The following is a 22,979-nucleotide window of genomic DNA, read 5'->3' as shown; positions in this document are numbered from 1 at the left end:
GCTGCTGACAAGTCAATGAAGGCCACAGATGTTTTTAATTTCTTTTGTAATCCTGCTTCAACATGTGTTGTGAGGGCCAGGACTTGGTCTCCACAGCTTCGGTTGGGACGAAAGCCGGCTTGTTCTACTGGGATGGCCGTGAGTATTGTCTGACAGATCCTGTTGAGTAGTATTGTTCCAACAACTAGAACAGCACAAAACCTGTTACATTTAGACAACCAGAGTTTCAGTCAACTTATACTAGCCAGAGACCGAATGATCAGGACCAGTACGAACACAGTATTCTATTCGAGGATGCAGCCTCCTACCACATGAATCAACAAGAAACACGGGTCAGAACTGCAACTAAGAAACTCAGTGTTGTGGCCAAACCAGAATATTTGCAAAACACCACCATTTAAACATACTCCCGTGCCTTGCCACAGCAAGAAGAAAACAATTTTACAAGATCTTTACTGGGATTTGGAGTCCGCAGAGCCGTTCACCCGCAAGAATATTACCATCAGTCTCTGTTAGCAGCTGTGTCCTCTTTAACTGGCTGCCACTCCAGCAGCAAGTAAAAGTCACTTATTGAACAGCATAGCTCACCACCAATGCACCGCCTTTGGAACACAGCCCAGCAGTCGAGAGAGAGAGAGAGAGAGAGAGAGAGAGCTGTATAGCAGGCACACAGTAACTGCCTGTCTTCTCACTGCACAGTGTTGCTTCCTTGTCGACCCTCCACTGACCGCTCACTCCTGCTCAGAGTATCCTCTTCAGTTTACCATTGGTTAGAGAGAGGCTCGTCCTTGATCCCAGGGCTAGCAGTAAGTCAATTGATAGCTGCAGCCATTGCCGTAGTGGTTCAAACAGTACAAGCTATCTTAGAGTAAGCCACATAATCCAAGTCCAGCTATTCACTGATCACATTACAACGATCTCAGACCAAACCTGGATGCACTTATAAACTGGATTTGAGCATGGTCTCATCAGAGGACACACCTGATGGAGAGTGCTCTCTGGATTGTGGCACCAGTTAACAGTAGTGTTGTGCCAGCTATTTGGTTTCCTTAGTGATGTCGGTCCAAGTGATGTTACTCAGTAATGCGCCATGCTGTGAGCCACAGGAGTTAATAATATAGATTATTCCTCATCTTGTTGTTGTTGTTGTTGTTGTCTTCAGTCCTGAGACTGGTTTGATGCAGCTCTCCATGCTACTCTATCCTGTGCAAGCTTCTTCATCTCCCAGTACTTACTGCAACCTACATCCTTCTGAATCTGCTTAGTGTATTCATCTCTTGGTCTCCCTCTACGATTTTTACCCTCCACGCTGCCCTCCAATGCTAAATTTTTGATCCCTTGATGCCTCAGAACATGTCCTACCAACCGGTCCCTTCTTCTTGTCAAGTTGTGCCACCTCTTCTCCCCAATTCTATTCAATACCTCCTCATTAGTTATGTGATCTACCCATCTAATCTTCAGCATTCTTCTGTAGCACCACATTTCGAAAGCTTCTATTCTCTTCCTGTCCAAACTATTTATCGTCCATGTTTCACTTCCATACATGGCTACTCTCCATACAAATACTTTCAGAAACGACTTCATGACACTTAAATCTATACTTGATGTTAACAAATTTCTCTTCTTCAGAAATGCTTTCCTTGCCATTGCCAGTCTACATTTTATATCCTCTCTACTTCGACCATCATCAGTTATTTTGCTTCCCAAATAGCAAAACTCCTTTACTACTTTAAGTGTCTCATTTCCTAATCTAATTTCCTCAGCATCACACGACTTAATTGGACTACATTCCATTATCCTTGTTTTGCTTTTGTTGTTGTTCATCTTATATCCTCCTTTCAACACTCTGTCCATTCCGTTCAACTGCTCTTCCAAGTCCTTTGCTGTCTCTGACAGAATTACAATATCATCGGCGAACCTCAAAGTTTTTATTTCTTCTCCATGGACTTTAACACCTACTCCGAATTTTTCTTTTGTTTCCTTTACTGCTTGCTCAATATATGGATTGAATAACATCGGGGACAGGCTACAACCCTGTCTCACTCTCTTCCCAACCGCTGCTTCCCTTTCATGCCCCTCGACTCTTATAACTGCCATCTGCGTTCTGTACAAATTGTAAATAGCCTTTCGCTCCCTGTATTTTACCCCTGCCACCTTCAGAATTTGAAAGAGAGTATTCCAGTCAACATTGTCAAAAGCTTTCTCTAAGTCTACAAATGCTAGAAATGTAGGTTTACCTTTCCTTAATCTATGTTCTAAGATAAGTCGTAGGGTCAGTATTGCCTCACGTGTTCCAACATTTCTGTGGAATCCAAACTGATCTTCACCGAGGTCGGCTTCTACCAGTTTTTCCATTCGTCTGTAAAGAATATGCGTTAGTATTTTGCATCCGTGACTTATTAAACTGATAGTTCGGTAATTTTCACATCTGTCAACACCTGCTTTCTTTGGGATTGGAATTATTATATTCTTCTTGAAGTCTGAGGGTATTTCGCCTGTCTCATACATCTTGCTCACCAGATGGTAGAGTTTTGTCAGAACTGGCTCTCCCAAGGCCGTCAGTAGTTCCAATGGAATGTTGTCTACTCCCGGGGCCTTGTTTCGACTCAGGTCTTTCAGTGCTCTGTCAAACTCTTCACGCAGTATCGTATGTCCCATTTCATCTTCTTCTACATCCTCTTCCATTTCCATAATATTGTCCTCAAATACATCGCCCTTTTATAGACCCTCTATATACTCCTTCCACCTTTCTGCTTTCCCTTCTTTGCTTAGAACGGGGTGTCCATCTGAGCTCTTGATATTCATACAAGTGGCTCTCTTTTCTCCAAAGGTCTCTTTAATTTTCCTTTAGGCAGTATCTATCTTACCCCTCATGAGATAAGCCTCTACATCCTTACATTTGTCCTCTAGCCATCCCTGCTTAGCCATTTTGCACTTCCTGTCGATCTCATTTTTGAGATGTTTGTATTCCCTTTTGCCTGCTTCATTTACTGCATTTTTATATTTTCTCCTTTCATCAGTTAAATTCAACGTTTCTTCTGTTACCCAAGGATTTCTACTAGCCCTCGTCTTTTTACCTACTTGACCCTCTGCTGCCTTCACTACTTCATCCTTCAGAGCTACCCACTCTTCTTCTGCTGTATTTCTTTCCCCCATTCCTGTCAATTGTTCCCTTATGCTGTCCCTGAAACTCTGTACAACCTATGGTTTAGTCAGTTTATCCAGGTCCCATCTCCTTAAATTCCCACCTTTTTGCAGTTTCTTCAGTTTTAATCTACAGTTCATAACCAATAGATTGTGGTCAGAGTCCACATCTGCCCCTGGAAATGTCTTACAATTTAAAACCTGGTTCCTAAATCTCTGTCTTACCATTGTATAATCTATCGGATACCTTCTAGTATCTCCAGGATTCTTCCAGGTATACAACCTTCTTTTATGATTCTTGAACCAAGTGTTAGCTGTAATTAAGTTATGCTCTGTGCAAAATTCTACCAGATGGCTTCCTCTTTCATTTCTCTTCCCCAATCCATATTCACCCACTATGTTTCCTTCTCTCCCTTTTCCTACTCTTGAATTCCGGTCACCCATGACTATCAAATTTTCGTCTCCCTTGACTACCTAAATAATTTCTTTTATCTCATCATACATTTCATCAATTTCTTCATCATCTGCAGAGCTAGTTGGCATATAAACTTGTACTACTGTAGTAGGTATGGGCTTCGTGTCTATCTGGCCACAATGATGCGTTCACTATGCTGTTGATAGTAGCTTACCCGCACTCCAATTTTTTTATTCATTATTAAACCTACTCCTGCATAACCCCTATTTGATTTTGTATTTATAAATCTGTATTCGTCATGTCCTTTATGAAACAGTTGTTAGCTACCACTCTGTTCCATCTTATTTTTCGTGGTCTTTAGTGGTTGTAAATGACAGTAAGAATCCATTTAGTTGTGGAGTAGAACTCACATGTCGGTAAGTACAAGTAAGTTAAGAACTGTGATCCGGTGCCTAGTATCCATCCCCTGTTCCTGCTTCAGTGGAAATACAGTTTGATTATTATTCATTTCTGTTCAAATAGATAATTGTATGCATCTGGTTCATATTTTGTAATACAGAATAAACAAAATATAGCCTGTACTTTTTGAATCTAGTCACTGTCTATTTTATAAGCAATATGGCCCTAACCGTTCCAGTTCTCATTCACATTTGTCACTATTGTTACAGCACCATTTTGACTGTATTCAGTGTAATTCTCGATTATTCTTCATAATAGCCACAAAATTTTAGATGAAACATCGGTACGTGACAATTACCGTATTTACTCGAACTTAAGCCGCACTTTTTTCTGGTTTATGTAATCCAAAAAACCGCCTGCGGCTTAGAATCGAGTGCAAAGCAAGCAGAAGTTCTGAAAAATGTTGGTAGGTCCCACCACCACTAACTTCTGCCGTCGAATATATGTAGTGCTACACAGGCATGCTTTGTAGGCACAAAGATAAATACTGGTGCCAAAACCTCTGCGTCAGTAAATAAATTCAAAAGAAAAGGTGGAAGACGAGCTTTTTTTTCTCCGCCCCGAGTTTCGACCACTGTATTTTCATACATTATCCAACGAAGTAAATACAAATTCCGTATTTTTCATCTTAGAATGTAGCAGAATTTCAATGTACTATGAAAATCCGACTGGCACGATTGTTTGTCAATATGGCCAACTCTACATTCTGAATTTTTTCCTACCAGTGAGAAGAGATGGTTGCTGATAGGAACCTGATGAAAGGTGAATCACATGCAGTATTCTCTTCACCATAAGAATAATACGAATATAAACATTTTGCCATGTATTCTTTCGTGTTTGCTGCTATCTCATTTAAATCCTGTCTGCCTAATAAACTACGAAACTAGAGTGAGACAACAGCTGTAGTGTCTTTTTTTCTTTTTTGCTGTGGCTGATTTTTGTTTCTTATTTTTTTGCCCAAAAAGAGCAAATGGGTAATTGCTTAAGTATGTGCGTGGGCACTGTAATCTTCCACCACCTCTTGCTACATTTCAATGGTTATTAGTGGTCGCAGATTTAATTGAGGCATTCAGATGTCATTTGGTTGGATGTGAAGGACTCACATTCGATGGAACATTAAGACCTGTGACGGTGTGCCCAGTACCGATCCAATGGCCCTGTTTTAATTTTTGTGCAGCTCGATTACACTGCACTTTTTAAGTTGGGATTGACAGGGTTAATATTTAGTTATTTTGACAAACAACACTTGTACTAACTGTTTATTAATCCACATTTCGACCTGACACTACTTCAGTCCTCACTTACCTTCACAATGCTATTTCACCATAACAGAAATTTCCCAATGAATATCAGCATATAACGCAGCATGTCATTCTCAATGGAGAGAAGTCTTCTGAAGTAAGAGTGATTTCAGGTGTGCCGCGGGGAAGTGTCGTAGGACCGTTGCTATTCACAATATACATAAATAACCTTGTGGATGACATTGGAAGTTCACTGAGGCTTTTTGCGGACAATGCTGTGGTATATCGAGAGGTTGTAACATTGGAAAATTGTATTGAAATGCAGGAGGATCTGCAGCGAATTGACACATGGTGCAGGGAATGGCGATTGAATCTCAATGTAGACAAGTGTAATGTGTTGTGAATACATAGAAAGATAGATCCCTTATCATTTAGCTACAATATAGCAGGTCAGCAACTGGAAGCAGTTAATTCCATAAATTATCTGGGAGTACGCATTATGAGTGATTTAAAATGGAATGATCATATAAAGTTGATCGTTGGTAAAGCAGATCCCAGACTGAGATTCATTGGAAGAATCCTAAGGAAATGCAATCCGAAAACAAAGGAAGTAGGTTACAGTACGCTTGTTCGCCCACTGCTTGAATACTGCTCAGCAGTGTGGGATCCGTACCAGATAGGGTTGATAGAAGAGATAGAGAAGATCCAACGGAGAGCAGCGCGCTTCGTTACAGGATCATTTAGTAATCGTGGAAGTGTTACGGAGATGATAGATAAACTCCAGTGGAAGACTCTGCAGGAGAGACGCTCAGTAGCTCGGTACGGGCTTTTGTTAAAGTTTCGAGAACATCCCTTCACCGAAGAGTCAAGCAGTATATTGCTTCCTCCAACGTATATCTCGCGAAGAGACCCTGATGATAAAATCAGAGAGATTAGAGCCCACACAGAAGCATACCGACAATCCTTCTTTCCGCGAACAATACGAGACTGGAATAGAAGGGAGAACCGATAGAGGTACTCAAGGTACCCTCCGCCACACACCGTCAGGTGGCTTGCGGAGTATGAATGTAGATGTAGATGTAGAACAGCAAACGCGGAAGAATATACGTATCATGTCATGTTTATATTCGTATTATTCTTATGCCTAATAGTGATACAGTCAGAAATGAAGCAAGCAACTGATTAGATTTTTAAATCTAAGATGACTAATTTCTGTGCAGAATGTGATGTACTAAAGAAGCGGCCGCAAAGATTTTCAAACGGTGAAAAATTTTCGCCTAACTCTCGTTCAGAACATGTTCTATGATACGCAGTCTATTATTTGGTTCTTGTTGATCATTATCAAAGAAAGCAGCAGTGTAAGTAACAACAAATAGCAGTCTCTTGCCATTGTTTCGCTAATGAGACGATTCCTCTCTCTTTTTTAATTATAAGCGGTGGTAGTGCACACAAAAGCAAGCCATGCCGCGAGCGGCGACAGGCCGTAAACACGCACTATCAGAATGCGACAAACAATGCATGACACAGTATAGTAATGCATTTTCAGCTTAGAGCGACGTAAACACCTATAACAAAGAAGACGCACTTATCAGATCAAAGGAAAATAAGCAATCGATTCAAACCAGATGAAGCACATGAAAAAGGAAGAGTACCCGTATAAATACGGACAGAGCGCCTGACGCATAGCAATGGCTACCTGGTAAAGCTTAACTGCTAAGCTTACGACTCGAACCAAACTACTGTAGCTGTATCGTCATTCATTCGACCTAAATTGTGTCTCATATTACAATGGACCAACTTTGTTTCGATTTGGAGGTGCAGCCTAAAACTTTTCTCTCCCCTTGAATTTCGAGTCTCAAATTTCAGGTGCGGCTTAGATTCGGGATTTTTTTTTTTTTTCTTTCTTTTATTTTGAGTCTCTTTTTCAGGTGCGGCTTAGATTCGAATAAATACGGTACGGTTTTGTACCTTTCATGTGATTGGTGGCTTTAACCACGTGAAACATTTTAAATAAGAGCACTATTTTTAATAAGATGGGAATGAACGCTCAAACAATTCAAGAGAGTTGGGTTATTCAAGAGAGTTGAGTTAATAGCTTAACCTTTGAAGGGAAATTATACAAACAAATTTGTGCACAGCCATGGGCACCCGCTTGTCACCCTCACGTGCCAACCACATGGGCCACCTAAAATAAACATTCCTAGCTTTCCAAAACCCCAAACTTTATTGATGACATCTTTCTAATTTGGACCCTAGGCCAGGACAGCTTATCCTCATTCCTCCGTAATCTCAACACCTTCTCTCCCATCCACTTCACCTGGTCCTCCTCCACCCAACGTGCCGCCTTCCTAGAGGTTGATCTTCTCCTCTCAGTGGCTCCATCCACACCTCAGTCCGTGTCAAACCCACCAATCACCAACAGTACCTGCAGTTTGACAGTAGCCAACCCTTCCACACAAAAAAATCCCTCCCATGCAGCCTCGCCAACAGTGCCAGATTCATCTGCAGTGATGGGAACTCCCTCGACCAGTATGCTGAAGGCATCGCAAAATCTTCGCAGACAGGCAAACCTCCCAGTTCTTCTACACAAAAGATCTCCCATGCCATATCTCCACGCACAACTGATCCTCACATCCATCCCAAGCACCAACCACAAAGAAGCGACTGCCCTTCTCACCCAATGTCACCCGGGACTGAAACGACTGAACCATGTCCTTCGTCAATGCTTTGATTATCTATCATCGTGCCCTGAAATGAGGGACATCCTAGCCAAGATACTCCCATCCCATACCTAAGTGGTATTCTGCCACCCATCCAACCTCTACAGCATCCTAGTCCATCCCTATTCCACTCCCATACCCAGTCCCCTGCCACAAGGATCATACCCTTGGGGAAGACCTGCCATATCCACCCACCCAGCACCTCCTACTCTAGTCCCGTCACAGGCTTATCCTACTCCATCAGAGGCTGGGCCACATGTGAAAGCAACCATGTTATACGCCAGTTCTGCTGCAACCAATGGACAGCCATCGTCAAATTGTTGCAAAAAACCAGGTGGACCACCCAGTGGCACAACATGCAGCAGAGAACAGCATGCGATATTTCAGTGGCCGCTTCACAATCTGTGCCATCTGGATCCTCCCCCCCACCACCAGCTTTTCTGAGCTGTGCAGATGGGAGCTATCCTTACAGCACATCCTTTATCCTTTGCTTCCGTAACCTCGCTGGCCTAAACCTAAGGTAACTCACTGTCCCACCACCAAATAGTGTGTGTGTGTGTTTCTCTTACCGCTTGAGAAAGGAATTCCATTCCAAAAACTAGCCAAGTAAAGCTCTGTACCTTTTGTGTGTGTATCTGTCAACAACGCAGCACTTCTGCCTTTAGGTGTCATCTCCTATATTCTTAAATAATTCAAAGTAACAGCATGTATATTTTCCTTTATATACTGCAAATGTTGAGGTTTGCAACGGAAACAGGAGATGGATTTGTTAATTAATATTACCGTTTTTTCCAGGTATTTTACAGAGGCCCTTCAAATGTAAAATTGAAAGTAATTGCAAACTGCTGCCCAAACCTGGAAAACTTGTTCCTGGGCTCAGAGTTTGAACGACGTGTGGAATATCAAGTAAGTATACTTGCATATGTGTTTACCCCCCCCCCCCCCCCAAATCTATGTTCATGTGTACGGTGTATGTATGTGGGGGAGGGGGGAGGGAGATTTGTATGCCTATGCTATATGGAGAGTGATTGTTTTTCATCATGCAGTCATTTATACTCCTTTCACTATTACCCATTATCATATTAATAATAAAATTCTGATCTACCACATTTTTTGTTTACATTTTTTAAATGTAACCTTTCTCGCTTTTTAAATTATTTATGCTCTATCAATCACAGGTTTGGAATGCATTTGAGAAAGTACGCACATTAACACTTGAAAATATTCTTGCTGAAGACATTACAGCAGGAATGAAGCATTTCTCTCAGCTTGTTGAACTGCAGGTAAGATACACTTTAAAATTATTTTAATGGAGTATATGTTCTACATTAATGCATGCTGTTAGATCTTTAGGATAAACATAAATAATAATTCTAGAGGCTTCTTCCCTCTACCCACCCCCCCACCCCCCCACTTTCTCTCTCTCTCTCTCTCTCTCTCTCTCTCTCTCTCTCTCTCTCTCTCTCTGTGTGTGTGTGTGTGTGTGTGTGTGTGTGTGTGTGTGTGTGTTACATAAATTTCAGACTATTGTAACAATTTAAAACCTAATATTAGATTACAGATAACACTTAACTGTCCTTCATCTCCATGTATACTCTTCAAGCTCTCATATAGTGGATGGTAGTTCACACAATTTTGACCTCTTTTCTGTCCTATTCCATTGATGTACAGAACAGTGGATAATAATGGCTATACATGCCCTACTCTCTCTTACCTAATTTTCACTGTTCCTATGTAAGATATACAGTGAAGGTAGCATAATTTTTGTGCAGTCTTCCATGAACACTGGTCCTCTAAAATCATTTAGTGGGGTTTCATGAGAATGTCATTTTTGTTTCAGACTTCCACATTTAAGTTCCCTTAGTATTCCCCTTACAATCTGTAAGTATTGCATTACACTTTCATAGCCATTGCAATCCTAGACATGTGTCCTGTAATCCCTTCACTGTTTGGTGTCATACCTACTTTATAATGACCCCAAATACAAAGTCTTACTCTGGAGTAGGCACACTGGCGTTTGGTACCCGTAGTTGTCACCAACTTTTGAACAAGACCAGTTTACTTGTGTTTCAGAACATAAGAAAAGACCATTGACAATATTAGGAAAAGGATAGATTGTGACTGACCATAAAGATGACTCGATGAGCTGCAGACAGGCATAACAAAAAGACTGTTACACATTATAGCTTTCGACCAACGCCTTCTTTACTAAAGAAAGCACACCTCGTGCACACATGATCGCACCGGCAGCTCCAGCTGGAATACAACTGTCATGTGAATAGCAATTTGGAGTGAGTGGGAGTAGTGGTAGGGATAGCAGGATATAGATTGGGAGGGAGAAGAGCACTGTCTGGTGGGTCATAGAGAAATAGACTGCCAGCTGCCAGACACAGTGTTGGAAGATGGGGAGGGGAGAGTGGGAAAGGAGAGGAGGGGAAAGGACAACAGTTGGGCACATTGGCAGAGGGCAGCACATAAATGGAATGAGGAAATGTGAAAAGTGAGGAGGTGATAGGGACGGAGGGGCTGCAAACTGTTGTGTGGGGGTGTGCGGACAATAGGTTCTGTAGGTTTAGAACAGGATGATTTTGGGAGTTGAGGATGTGCTGCAAAGATAATTCCTGTTTGCACAGTTCAGAAAAGTTGGTGGTGGAGGGGATCATCCAGACGATGATGATTAGGATTGTGTGTTTAAAGGGACCAAACAACTGTGTCACCTGTCCCAGCGAGGATCGTTATGGTCCAGATTGTGAAGCACCATTGAAATCAAGCATTTTATGTTCAACTGCATGTTGTGCCACAGGGTGGTCCAATTTCTCTTGACCACAGTTTGGCGGTGGTTGGTAGTTTGGACAGCTGCCATCCCTTCCACATCAGAAAAGCCCTTTGCCACCTGGGGACAGTGTATCTGCAGTGACAGGAAATCCCTTGCCCAGTATCCTAAAGGTCCCACCAAGGCCTTCACAGGCAATCGCTATACCCAGGACCAAGTTCGCAAACAGATTTCCCGTGCCATTATCCCACACATCCCCAATCCTCCCTTCACCCTTAAGAGCAAGCTGCAAAAGAGTGCCCCTTTATCATCCAATACCACATCAGACTGGAGCAATTGAACCACATTCTTCATCAGGGCTTTGATTATCTATCATCATAGTCTGAAATGAGGGACATCCTTCTGACCCCTCCTAAAGTGGTGTTCCATCATCCACCCAACCTCTACAACATACTAGTTTGTCTCTATGCCACTCCCAATCCCAACCCCCTTGCCACAGGGATCATATACCTGTGGAAGCCCCAGGTGCAAGCCTGTTCAATCCACCCACCCAGCAGGTCCTATTCCAGTCCTTTCACAAACTTATCTTACCCCATCAAAGGTCGTACCACCTGTGAAAGCAGCCATGTCGTATACCAGCTCTGCTGCAACCATTGCACAGATTTTTATATTAGTATGAGTACGAAACAGCTGTCCAACAGGATAAATGGCCACTGCCAAAGTGCGGCCAAGAGCAGAGTGGACCACCCCGTGGCGCAACATGTGTTGAACATAACATACTTTATTTCAATGGCTGCTTCACAACCGAGGCCATCTGGATCTCCCCAACACCACCAGCTTTTCTGAACTGTGCAGATGAGAGTTATCCTAATAGCACATTCTCCACTTCCAAAGTTATCCCAGCACACCTTCCACCCAACAATTTCTGCCCCCTCATCCTTTAATCTCCTCCCTTTTCACATTCCCTTATCTTCATAGTGTGCCACCCTTTTTTCCCCTCCCCTGCTCATCTCCTTTTCCCTTCCCCATTTTATCCCCCGTACCCCACCTCCCTGTGCTGCACCTGGCAGTCTCGAGTCCCTGCAAGCCCCACCAGACAGCGATCTTCTGTCCCCCATCCATATCCCACTCTCCTGCCCCATTCCAAATTGCTATTCAAGTGACAGTTGCAATCCAGTCAGAGCTACCATTGGCAGTGGCCACGTATGCACGAGGTGCACTTGCTTGTGTGAATATGCGTGTGCTTTCTTTGGTCAAGAAGACTTTGGCCGAAAGCTATAGTGTAACAGTCTTCTCGTTGTGTTTGTCTGCAACTCGTCGAGCCATCTTTATGGTGAGTAGCAATCTATTCTTTCCATAATAATATTGATATTCTAGCCTGGTGTTTCCACTGTTAGTAAAGATATTTGGTGCAATTTGATGTGCTATGGACCATTGTAAGTGAAAGGAAAGGAAGTATGGAGTGCAAGGACAATGAAACCAGGTTTGGTCATTAAGTTGTTAGAGGATTTCTGCAGTATTTTGGAGGAAAGGCCTACTAGAATAGATTGCATAGTTTTTGAACAGATTAGAAAACTTTGTTGTCGAAGAGTATAGAACTGTTGTGGTAGATGAAGAAGCCACTGATGAAGATAATATCAAAAGTGACTTTTGGGATGACCCTTCAGTATAACTAGAAAATGAGCTGACTTCAGAAAGTGGTCCAGCATTACAAGGCAGTGATGAGAGTAGTGGTTCCTCATAGTATCCAGCACCGATCTGAACAAAATAATTTCCTGAAGGACAGGTGACTGATACTTACAAAATCTGGACAAAGTAGCCAAGAGGAAATGATTCTCCACAGTAGTGCCCTCCAGGAGTAGGCCTTGACATGTCCTTATAGTGTCAAATTCACTACCATAATGGCACACGGGGGGGGGGGGGGGGGGGGGGGGTTAAAAAAGAAGAAGAAGAAGAAGACAGTTTCACAAAACTTTGAAAAGACACTGAAATGACATGGCAGAAACAGCAAGGTGCTACAAGACTAAATAACAAGATACATATGATCAATCATTGAACTATGAAAGTAACGTGGAATTATACAACAACTGAATCCTACGAATCTGGGCGAGCCTGAGCAATGTCTTGTAAAGCACAAGCAGTAGTCCAAGAGGAAAAAATTAAATTGTTTCTCGCATGATCATGTGTAAACCTGATAGCAGATTTATTGGTGAAGCCACTGATATAGAAAAGAAAGCTGTGCAGTGTGTTATGGAAGTAAATCATTTCATTGACAAGCATAATTTTACACAATTGTAGATAATTAATGCAGATCAAACAAGATTTGCTAAAGTGTTACATTCAGGGAGAGCCTTTGCTGTTAAGGGAGCAAACATGATTTTTGGTATCATAGGTTCACTTGCAGCAATCACATATTCACACATGATAATGTCTGTTATTGTAGTTCTGCCATACATGTAGGTACTTGTCATGGAACCTATTGGGAAATTTCTAGCAGGTGTGACACTTAAATTTTCCAGTGTGAAAGCATATACTGGCAAATCACCAAGCATGACAAAAAGGGACTTGACAGTGTTGCTTGAACAGTTGTTATGGCCAGATTTGCAGGGCAGCAGTGAATTCTTCTTTTGGTTGATTCTTGGGCAGCAAATAAAGATGATGCTCTATACAATGAGGCAGTTCCAGTAGTTATTTAATTTCACAAGAAGCTGATCCCTGCAAAGTGTACTGAATTTGTTCAACCAGTGGGTATTTTCTTTTTGTATCCATTCAAAAGTGTGGTATGATACATCACAGATGTGGTAGTGTTCTTAACCACAGGTAAAGTGTGGTAAAGTGTACTATTTATTTACATTCAGTCTTTTGTGCACTTAAAATTTTCGACAAATAGATAGAAACAATTGATCTAATATGCTTTCTTCAAATGTGGTTATCCCAAGGATCATCTAGAATCATTTCAGTTGCCCTCCGAATATTGTTTTGAGAGTGGTTTAGAAGAAGAATGTTTCAAAGGAGATTGTGTTCAGCTTACCTTCATTCAGCTTACCTTCATTCAGTGTGCTCACTGTGAAAGCTGTTTATTCCTAGCCCATGGATAACTTACCGATCTTTATGTCTACTGCACTTGAACTGCCCTCGGTGCAAAATGTGTGAGGGCGTTTTGAAAAGTAATGCCTCTGAATTTATCTTGTGAGAGCTTGTAGAGTTTTATAAATAAAGCAAACATTTATTCACATTCTACAGATTTATTCCTCATGTCTACATATTTGTAAACCTCTGCCACTAAAAGGGCTTTGGATTGTAGAGAGTAATGTGGCAGTATGTAACATAACTATGTTGGTGTGTGGGAAACAGTGTGCTGTAATAGAGTTTCAAATTTGAAGAGTTTGTCAACACATGGAGTACCCTCTCCTTCAGCATGACAATGCTAGACCACACATGAGCAATGCAACATATACAACAATCTGGTGGCTTGAGGTCACTGTCATCGATCATCCTCCGTATAGTTCTGACTTGACCCCAACTGTTTCTAAAACTTAAAGAAAAGCTTCGAGGACTTCACTTTGATTTTTATGAAGCAGTGCAAGCAGAGCTGAGGTTGTGGTTCCATTAACAAAGTCAGTCATTCTACAGTGACAATAGTAACAAACTGGTATCTTGTTGAAAGAAAAGTGTTCATCATTCTGGTGGCTATGTTGAGAAATAAATACTTAGACCTGAGGAGTAACGATATAGAACATATTCAAAAATCACGCCCCCAATGTTTATATTCATCACTTAAACATTACTGAGTGTGTTTGCTTGTCCATTACAGTATTCAGCTGTGTTTGGACTGATCTGCCTGAGGATTCCTCTGTTTACATTTACTCATAGTCTATATTTGGCAGCTCACAACTCCTGTGTTTCTTGTCCATAGCAGCCCTAATTTGCATGGTATGTATATTTCAATATTGGCTATTCAACACACTGTACAGATTCAGAGTGTGCATGACAACAGTTGGGTACCATTCCTTGCTAGTACTGATTGCACTTACTCACCCAAGATCATATCCCTCTTTAGTGTAGCAGTAGATATTTAAAGAAACAGTGGGAACTCCAAGTAGGAATATCAACAATGTAGGAAAAGGCAGATTGCTACTCACTGTAAAGAAGACACAGCCCCAATTAAGAGACACTTGCACAAAGCTTTCGGCCACAGCCTTCATCAGCATAGGAGAAACACACACCATTCATACACACAAGCAAGCACACCTCGTTCACATATGAGCACCAACTCAGGCCAGAATTCATTCTGTACTTAGGATTTCTCTATCAACTGGTAGAATTCATTCCTTTCTTCCTTCCTTTCCAAGCCAGTTACTGTAACATTCTGTGATTTGTACAGCCGTTTTTCCTCTTATCTTCTTGTTTCCTGTGAATAAAAGAGCCGGATGTGCCCCCAAAGATTGAAAATTCTTTCAGTTTTTGCTGATAATTTTGGTGTTTTTTTGTCAAGATGAAGTAAGACTTTTCTTTGTTTTCTTCTTCCATACATTACAATGTACTGGTTTTCATTTGTATTTTATGAAGCCTTTAAGTGTTTGGTGAGTGAAAAGTTTCAATAACCACTAAATTTCATTTAATTTTTGCAGTAGTTACCAAATTTTACTCCAATTTCAGTTTGTTGTATGAAAGGTTACTATATTTTTCTATGTTCTTTTTACTAGAAAATAGTGTTGATTTGTAATGGAATTTCCATTATTTTATACACCTAATTTTTATTTTATTAATTTGTGTTGCTGTTTCAGCTTGCCAGTGGTGGTGTTGATTTGGGATTAGTAGCACAGTGTTGCCCACTGCTTGAAAAGCTAACAGTTACTGCAGAGCCACTAAGGGCTTGTACTATACGTGTCAGCCCTATATTTCCAAAACTTAAAGATATTAAGGTCATGACTTTTGATATTGGCATGCTCTGAATTGAATTGTTGCAAATTCTCGTATATTGGTTCCTGTGAATTTTAAGTTTTCAGATGATTTTATTTCTTTTTTCTAGGTTACCTGTCCCGTCTCCTTGGAGTGTGGATCAGTGCTTCTTAGGTCCCAGAATGTTACCCATATTGACATTGTTCGCATAAGGGATCTCACAGATTCCATCTTTTCCTTGTGGCTGCGGCGAAATCCAATGACTTACTTGAAGACAGTGAGTATTGTTGTAAACACACACAGCGTTATGTTATTATTCTGTTTGTAGTTAATATTCACCCATAATAATAACATGGTTTAACAGTTTTAATCTCAGTGCTATTCTATGAAGAACAAAATGGAGGAATTGCAGCAGAAGAGAAGTATGAGGTCACCACTGTATGAGTGAGAATGATGCCTGCATTCAGTGTACATGTGGTAATGAAACAGTGCTTCACGAGAAGAAGATGAAATTGAGAAGAAAATATTGTGGGTAAACAGTTGGCTGTGGAAAATGGAATTGCTCTTCTGAGATTCAACAGAGAGGCTTAAAAAATATTGCAGTGAGCATATGGTATACATATAATTCTGTAATTTTTTGTGGTTTGGCAAGTCAGCAGTTTAATTAAAGCCATTCTTTGGTTTGAAAACAATGTGAATCATTGGACTAAACTGCAGTCAATGCAGCTGTTACATGTAAGAAAGGTCAAGTTAAGAATAGCTGAAACAAAGATTTGTAGGATGTTAAACAAGAATCGGACAGGTTTTTGAGTTTAAAAAAATGAAACTGCTTGCAAGTAAGCTTTCTTAATACAAAAGAGGCAGTTTTTCTGTGGAAACCGTTAATAATACTGCATGATATCTCCTAACATATGATAATGACTATGATTTTTTTAAAGAACTTCATTAGCAGTAGTGAAAAGCTCAGGCCAACAAAACTAACTCTGTCTAGTGGCAAGGATACATTTTGCAGTTACAGGGCAACTAATCATGAGTTCACTCCTGTTTATTATGCAAATGGATTTCACACCTGTTAATGTCAGGATTCTTGTAAATGTCCTGATGAATATGTGTGACATAGGATTGCAACTGTATGCAGGAACTTAACATTCTTAAATGATAATTTAGCTTATTTCACCATAACATGGGAGAGGAGTCACATCACAGCACTCTTAAGATTGGCCACACTACATGTCATCTTATGAACTGGAGGGATGGATTATTGGCCTGACCTTGAGCTAGTCAGAGTACGGAGAAATGCCTGATCGAGAGTCTGCCACAGATGAGCTCATTTAACACAGTTCTACCAGCAAGCGTTTTGCCATCATCATCCCACACACCACTGACTGTGGTTGTAATCACAAGATTTTTAACAGACTTGGTTCAATCTCTGTCAAACTATTTTTACAAAACAATGACACTTTTGATCATGTTGTAAATTCAGAATCATCTAAAACAGTGCATTGCTTTGATTTCAGAATCATCTAAAACAGTGCATTGCTTTGCTTTGCTTCACCTTACAGCGGAGAACTACTTGTTTTTGTGTCACCAAATTCTAAGAAAATGGAGTACATAACAGTTCTTCTCTCTCTCTCTCTCTCTCTCTCTCTCTCTCTCTCTCTCTAAGTGAAGAAAGGTGTGTGTGTAAAACATTTTTGTGTTGAATTTCATTCCTGGTAACAGCCAAATTGTAAATGTCTGTATCTATATATGTGTGGGAAAGTGTTGCAGTTGTAACTAAATACGAGAATTGCTTTTTTACAGCTACTTCTGGGATACGTGGAACTGACAAGAAAGAGTGCAGAACTGCTACTGGATACTTGCCCACAATTGACAAGGCTTGGTTATCTTGGCAGTTGGGACATTAGATCCTGGGAATGTAGACGACTTAAAGAACGAGTTGTGCAGGAGAATTATGATGTCCACCTGCTTCTGTACTCACGGAGTGGAATCAGTGTAAGCACAATAGTTGAAGAAATGAGTACTGATGAGGAACGTGCCATTGTGGAGCTGTAGCAGATACAATTATACAAAGAAAGCATTTCTATTTACATCAAGTGCTTTAAATTTTGGGGAAGATTATAAGCATTCCAGGCAATATCATATAATTTCTAAATTCTGAATTTAATATGTTGTTCAAGGGAGAAGCTTTCATATAATTATAGTGTTGGAGATACTGTTATTTAAGTCACCTAAATGTTTTTTGGCAGCAGTATGCTCATAAGACTATAATTTAATATGCCAAGAACAACATAATTTAAATATCTGTTGGAATTTCCTAAAATGGCACCTGTTCTCAAACAAAATATTATTTTGTTTTCTGAGAACTATTTGATCAGTGAACAAAATGATTACAGGTTACTTGTTTTCCTCAATGTATGGAAATAGTAATCAATCCTGAAACTAAAGGTACTATTAGATACACATTAAAAAACTGGAGGAAGGCAGTTAAAGTTACACAAAATAATGTGTATCAATAGGTTTTACAAAGGAGTTTTGGTTTTCATGGCCATCATCATTGTTAATAAAGATGTTTAATCTTTGCAGCTCAATCTTTTACAGTTAAATCTTCTTATCCAAACACTTCAAGGGAAATACCTTTTGAGTGTTCATCATTAACATTGGATAGCAGTACTGGTACAAAAGATATTTACCAGAAAACTATCCAAAATTATGACCAAAAACCTTAGCTCCATAGATTGTACTCGTGTTCACCATATGAAGTCATATTACGATGGTCAGATATTATGTATTTGTTACATTGTTAACTAAAAATATTTTAAATGAACTTTTAGTTTGCAGGAAGTATTGCAAAATATGTAATGTAACCAAAATTTTTCTTCAGACATTTTTTTAAGTAATAGTAATGAAAAATGAGAGGATGAAACAAAGCTGAAAGTTTACATTCTCTAGTTATCAATGTGTTGAGAAGAACAGAAACTTCAAGATATTCTCTTAAAGACCCCCTGTAAAATTGTCACATTTGGAAAATAGATGTTAGCTGAATACTTCTAATCATTGTGTTTAATGCCCATCTTTAAAAGTTGTGCAGGAGCCTTTAGAAACGATGCTATGAATGATTTTGGCTCTCGTAACATATCGTCTAATGTAACATTGAAATATTGCTTTGTTGTGAGTCATATTTAGAACTCAAAACGGATACTTTAGAAATATATCCCCAAATCAGGGCCCTTGAAGTCAAGGGCATAAATCAGCTGACATTGATTCCACTGCTTAGTGCCACATTCTAATGTTTATATATTTCATGTTTGACAGGGCATATTTTTGGCAGACTGGTAATATTGACATACACTTCCTGCTGTTGGCTGTGGAGGTGAACGTGTTACTGCATAATCAGTGCTGCTTCATTTGTTGAACTGATTCATAATTATGACACCAACTTGTGGATTGACATAAGAGTTCCAGAAATATATGATATCTCAAGATTTACAATATCTGTATTTTGCAGCTTATTTTAATTACCAGTGAATTTTTTTACCTTGAACTGATGTTTACAAACTCAAGGGTTTGGTTTAAGCAGGATTATTTAATATGTGCTGTTATAATGCACCCTTAAGTTTATCTTCTTAGCATTATCAATAATATAATATCTCCCAGAAGGAATTGAATTATCATTTTGGTCGTGAAAAGTTTGACGATAAACCCAAGCATGTGGTGTGTGTCTTCAGCAGTTGCACAGAGAGATGTTGTGTAACTGTAAAACTAAATAGTACCCATCTCCCATCACATAAGATAAAACGGGGGAAAATTTTGTATGTATGGTATCACTTGCACATTTTCTTTCAGAACATCTAATTTAAAACCGCACTGTCCTACAATCAGGTCCATAACATCAACTTTCCTGATCTGTCATTATGTCTCTGAAACCAAACAATTTGTAGCTGCCTTGCTTAGGCTTGAATATCACTAGGTATGTCCAAATGCACTTTAAAATGTATATTCTTCTGTTTTAGACTTAACGAAATCAAGAGAGAAATTTGATTGAAACTGACTTTGTATGTCTGCCATAGGAAACTTGAAGAGGATGCAAGGATTCTGCTGGCCCCAATAAGAAATTCCTTGTTATGCCATCATTGTGACACACTTTCCATTATTGTTTTTCTGTGAGGAAATAAAACTCTGTTACCTACCACATTTATGGTGTCCTTTCCTTCTAAGTTATTTAAGTGATTCTTACAGGAATAATCTCAATTATCTGCTAAAAGTAATAATTACAAGGCCAAGAGAGCACAGTACTCACATTTAAGACAAAGTACTACTTTATCAAAGGTGCATCCTCCCCCCCCCCCCCCCTCCCCCTCCCTGCGCGTGCACGTGCTCGCGCGCGCACACACACACGGTTTATGTATAGAACCAAGATGTTACTGAGAAGCAACTACGATGAGTGGAGAAAGAAGGGGAAGAAAATGAGCCAGAAACTTGACAGCTTAGGTTCTACATATCTAAACTTGTAGCTGAACACAAACCACCTATCCAATTTGTAGGTGACGTGACTCATTGTCCTCATCACATAAACTTTATATTTTACTGATGACTTTCCATTATCCACTGATAAGAAGTTTGCATGCAATCGTAGTTTGGCCACCTTCCTTCATGTGTCACTCAGTGTATCTCAGATATTTGATATACTAGAATTTGCCAATTTGTTTGTAAAGATTCACTGATTGTTATCATATTCACAGAATTATTTTAAATATTTGTGACTTTCTACAGTTCTACACCCAGGAAACTACAGCAAGAATTGATATCAGGCAAAATTACTACTTGCATTTCCATTTAAAAAAAGTATAGTAAAAAATTATACAATCTTAATCATATGCTTTGCTTTATGATGTTCCTTGTCCATTTTAACTATGTTGTGTGGAGCATTTTGAAATGCAGCAGTAGCATATAATTTCTCACTTGAGAGACTGAACTGCAATCAGCACAAAGAGCAGTAGGAATTCTTGTATCATGCTCCTCATGAATCTACAGAACAGAACATAGATAAATTGCCACTGCAAGGCTACCTTCATTTTGCCCTCCCATCTAATGACTATTATTTCCTTACATGTTCTTTCACTTTCTAATTTGTAATTGTTTGCTATCTACAAAGTTATGCTAATGCATCTTGTTACACATAGTAATATATTGTTCTGGGAGTACAATTTACCTAGAAATGAAGAACATTGTAATCTACAATTTAACCCAGTCTTTATTACTTTTTAGTCTCAATATGTATTCAACAGATTTCATACTAGACAAAATTTTATCTATCTTTTACTACAGTACACTTCTGAATCTTTAACTTTAGGTAAATTGTTTAATTAAAACAATTTAAATTTGCTATAGTAATAAATGTTGAACAAAAATTGCTATCATGATGCATGTTAAGAAAATTTAGCGACATTTTAATGTTGATGACCTCACAGGTTACAGTTTTCCATAATTTACAATGAGAGTGTTCTCTTACATTTTAAAAAAATATAATTTACAGAAATATGTACAGTTGCACTGTTGTGTGTCTTGTTGGATATTTAAATAAAAAAAATGTTGTTAGAAATAAGAAAGTTAGTCATAGAATCACAATGCACCAAAACCTCAATGATATGATTAAGCAGGGTTGCCCCAAGTTCTGGAAATCAGGGAATTTCAAACGTGTTAAGGAAATTTGGAAGAAAACCGTGGAAAAGTCTCATTTTTGTCTCAGTAAATGAAACACTTTGTTTACTGAGATGCCATGCATTGTCACGCTGGGTGCAGCTGAGTGCCATGTACTGCCTCCCTAATCCCTCATTCTTACTGCATCTCCTCCTGCTGCCTTTCTCCTCAGCTTGCAGTCGGTGCTGCCACCACTTCTTGCTGCTAGCCTAGCAGCTACCAACGAGAGGCGTCAGGAGTGGTGTGTTTGGATCTGATTCTCAGAAAGTGTTGATGGAGCGGCCAGAGATGGCAACCGTGTGAGTGTGGGTTGTGTCTGAGTGATTATGTGAAAGTGTGTGCGCTCTCATTTTCTGACAGAGGCTGTGGCCAAAAATTTAGTTGTGAGAGTGTGATTGTCTTTTCTACGTCCCTGTCAGCGGCTCAACGATCATCTTCACGGTGTGTTGTTACCTATCCTCAGTAGAATTGATTCTTAAAGTATTCACACAAGTTATCTATTGCGTAGGCTGATCACCGCGGTCTCGTTTGCCACTAATGTGCAGGCCCTGCCCATCGGATCTGATCTTCCCACAGGCTGGGTCTGTATGTGTGTGCTATAATGCAGCAGATTTTCGGGATTTAGCCATGGACCAAGGACTGTGGTGCTCCTCAGCAGGCCAGACGCCATGGGTGACGGATTTCAAGAATTGCGACTGTCTCACCACAAGTACATTGTACAGTGCATCGTTTTATAGACATTGTATTTATTCTAGTACATTTTGGCACTTTAAAGTAGTTCATATATTAGCAAGTATGAACAATAAGAAGAAGAAAATTGTGGCAGTCACTGGCAGTTTGTACACTATGTACTCGAAAGAAAAATCAAACAATACCTGTAAAATGAAATGATCGAGTGGCATTGATGGCCAGGAGACCTCATATAGGGAAGTTCTGCTGCCGGGTTGCAAGTCTTCGTGCAGGTGACGCCACATTGGGCGACTTGTGTGTAGCTGATCATAAAACTATGATGCAGAGAACACAACACCCAGTCCACGAGCAGAGAAAATCTCCAACCAGGCCAGGAATCAAACTGGGGCTCGCTGCTGGTAGGCACACATGTTACCACGCAGCTAGGCATGTGGACACACAATACCTCTAAAATAATAGGCATAACACAGTGGGTAATACCTGACACTAACCAACGTAGTAGAACCAACATGTTATTGGCGGTCGCGTATAGTGTTGGTTTAAACAACTGTTCCCCACCTTATATACTTGATTCAAGAGGCCTACTTTTTTCTGAGGTTACTTCTGAAATCAGTGAAAGTATTTTAAATGTCTTTTGTGACTCCAAGAAAATGCGTATTTTTGTCATCAAATGTCTTTCGTTTCATTGAAATAAAATAATATCGGTGGTCTTGATGAAACACACATACCATTTGGCTTGCTTTCTCCATCTAAAAACATTTCATTACAAAATATGTTGATGTTACTACTTAATATTTTTGCTCAAATGTTTAGAAATACAGAAGTTCCTACATTTTTTGTCAACTTGTGTCTTTACTCAACCCTGAGATCTCAAAATTTGTCAGGGTAAAATGCTAAAACTTGTCTGGAAACCAGGGATATATCAGGGAATTTCA

The 22,979-nt window shown here is 39.9% G+C and overlaps 1 protein-coding gene across 2 annotated transcripts in view; it reads left to right on the top strand.

Annotated features, from left to right (window-relative positions):
- The window catches only part of LOC124776980, a 65,785-nt gene extending 45,937 nt beyond the window's left edge, over positions 1-19,848 (top strand). Inside the window, exons 5-10 of one of the 2 annotated variants that reach the window (XM_047252221.1) lie at positions 8,775-8,885; positions 9,158-9,262; positions 15,540-15,677; positions 15,785-15,931; positions 17,458-17,649; positions 19,725-19,848. In XM_047252221.1, the coding sequence (XP_047108177.1) occupies positions 8,775-8,885; positions 9,158-9,262; positions 15,540-15,677; positions 15,785-15,931; positions 17,458-17,649; positions 19,725-19,733 (702 nt within the window). In that variant the 3' untranslated portion in view covers positions 19,734-19,848. Of the gene's footprint in view, positions 1-8,774; positions 8,886-9,157; positions 9,263-15,539; positions 15,678-15,784; positions 15,932-17,457; positions 17,650-18,969 lie in introns of both variants that reach the window. The other variant, XM_047252220.1, reaches the window with a different exon arrangement.
- Positions 19,849-22,979: the final 3,131 nt, after the last annotated feature.

The sequence above is a fragment of the Schistocerca piceifrons genome, chromosome 2 (genome assembly GCF_021461385.2).
Source record: "Schistocerca piceifrons isolate TAMUIC-IGC-003096 chromosome 2, iqSchPice1.1, whole genome shotgun sequence".
Taxonomy (NCBI): Eukaryota; Metazoa; Arthropoda; class Insecta; order Orthoptera; family Acrididae; genus Schistocerca; species Schistocerca piceifrons.
This window is presented reverse-complemented; position numbering and strand designations above follow the sequence as displayed.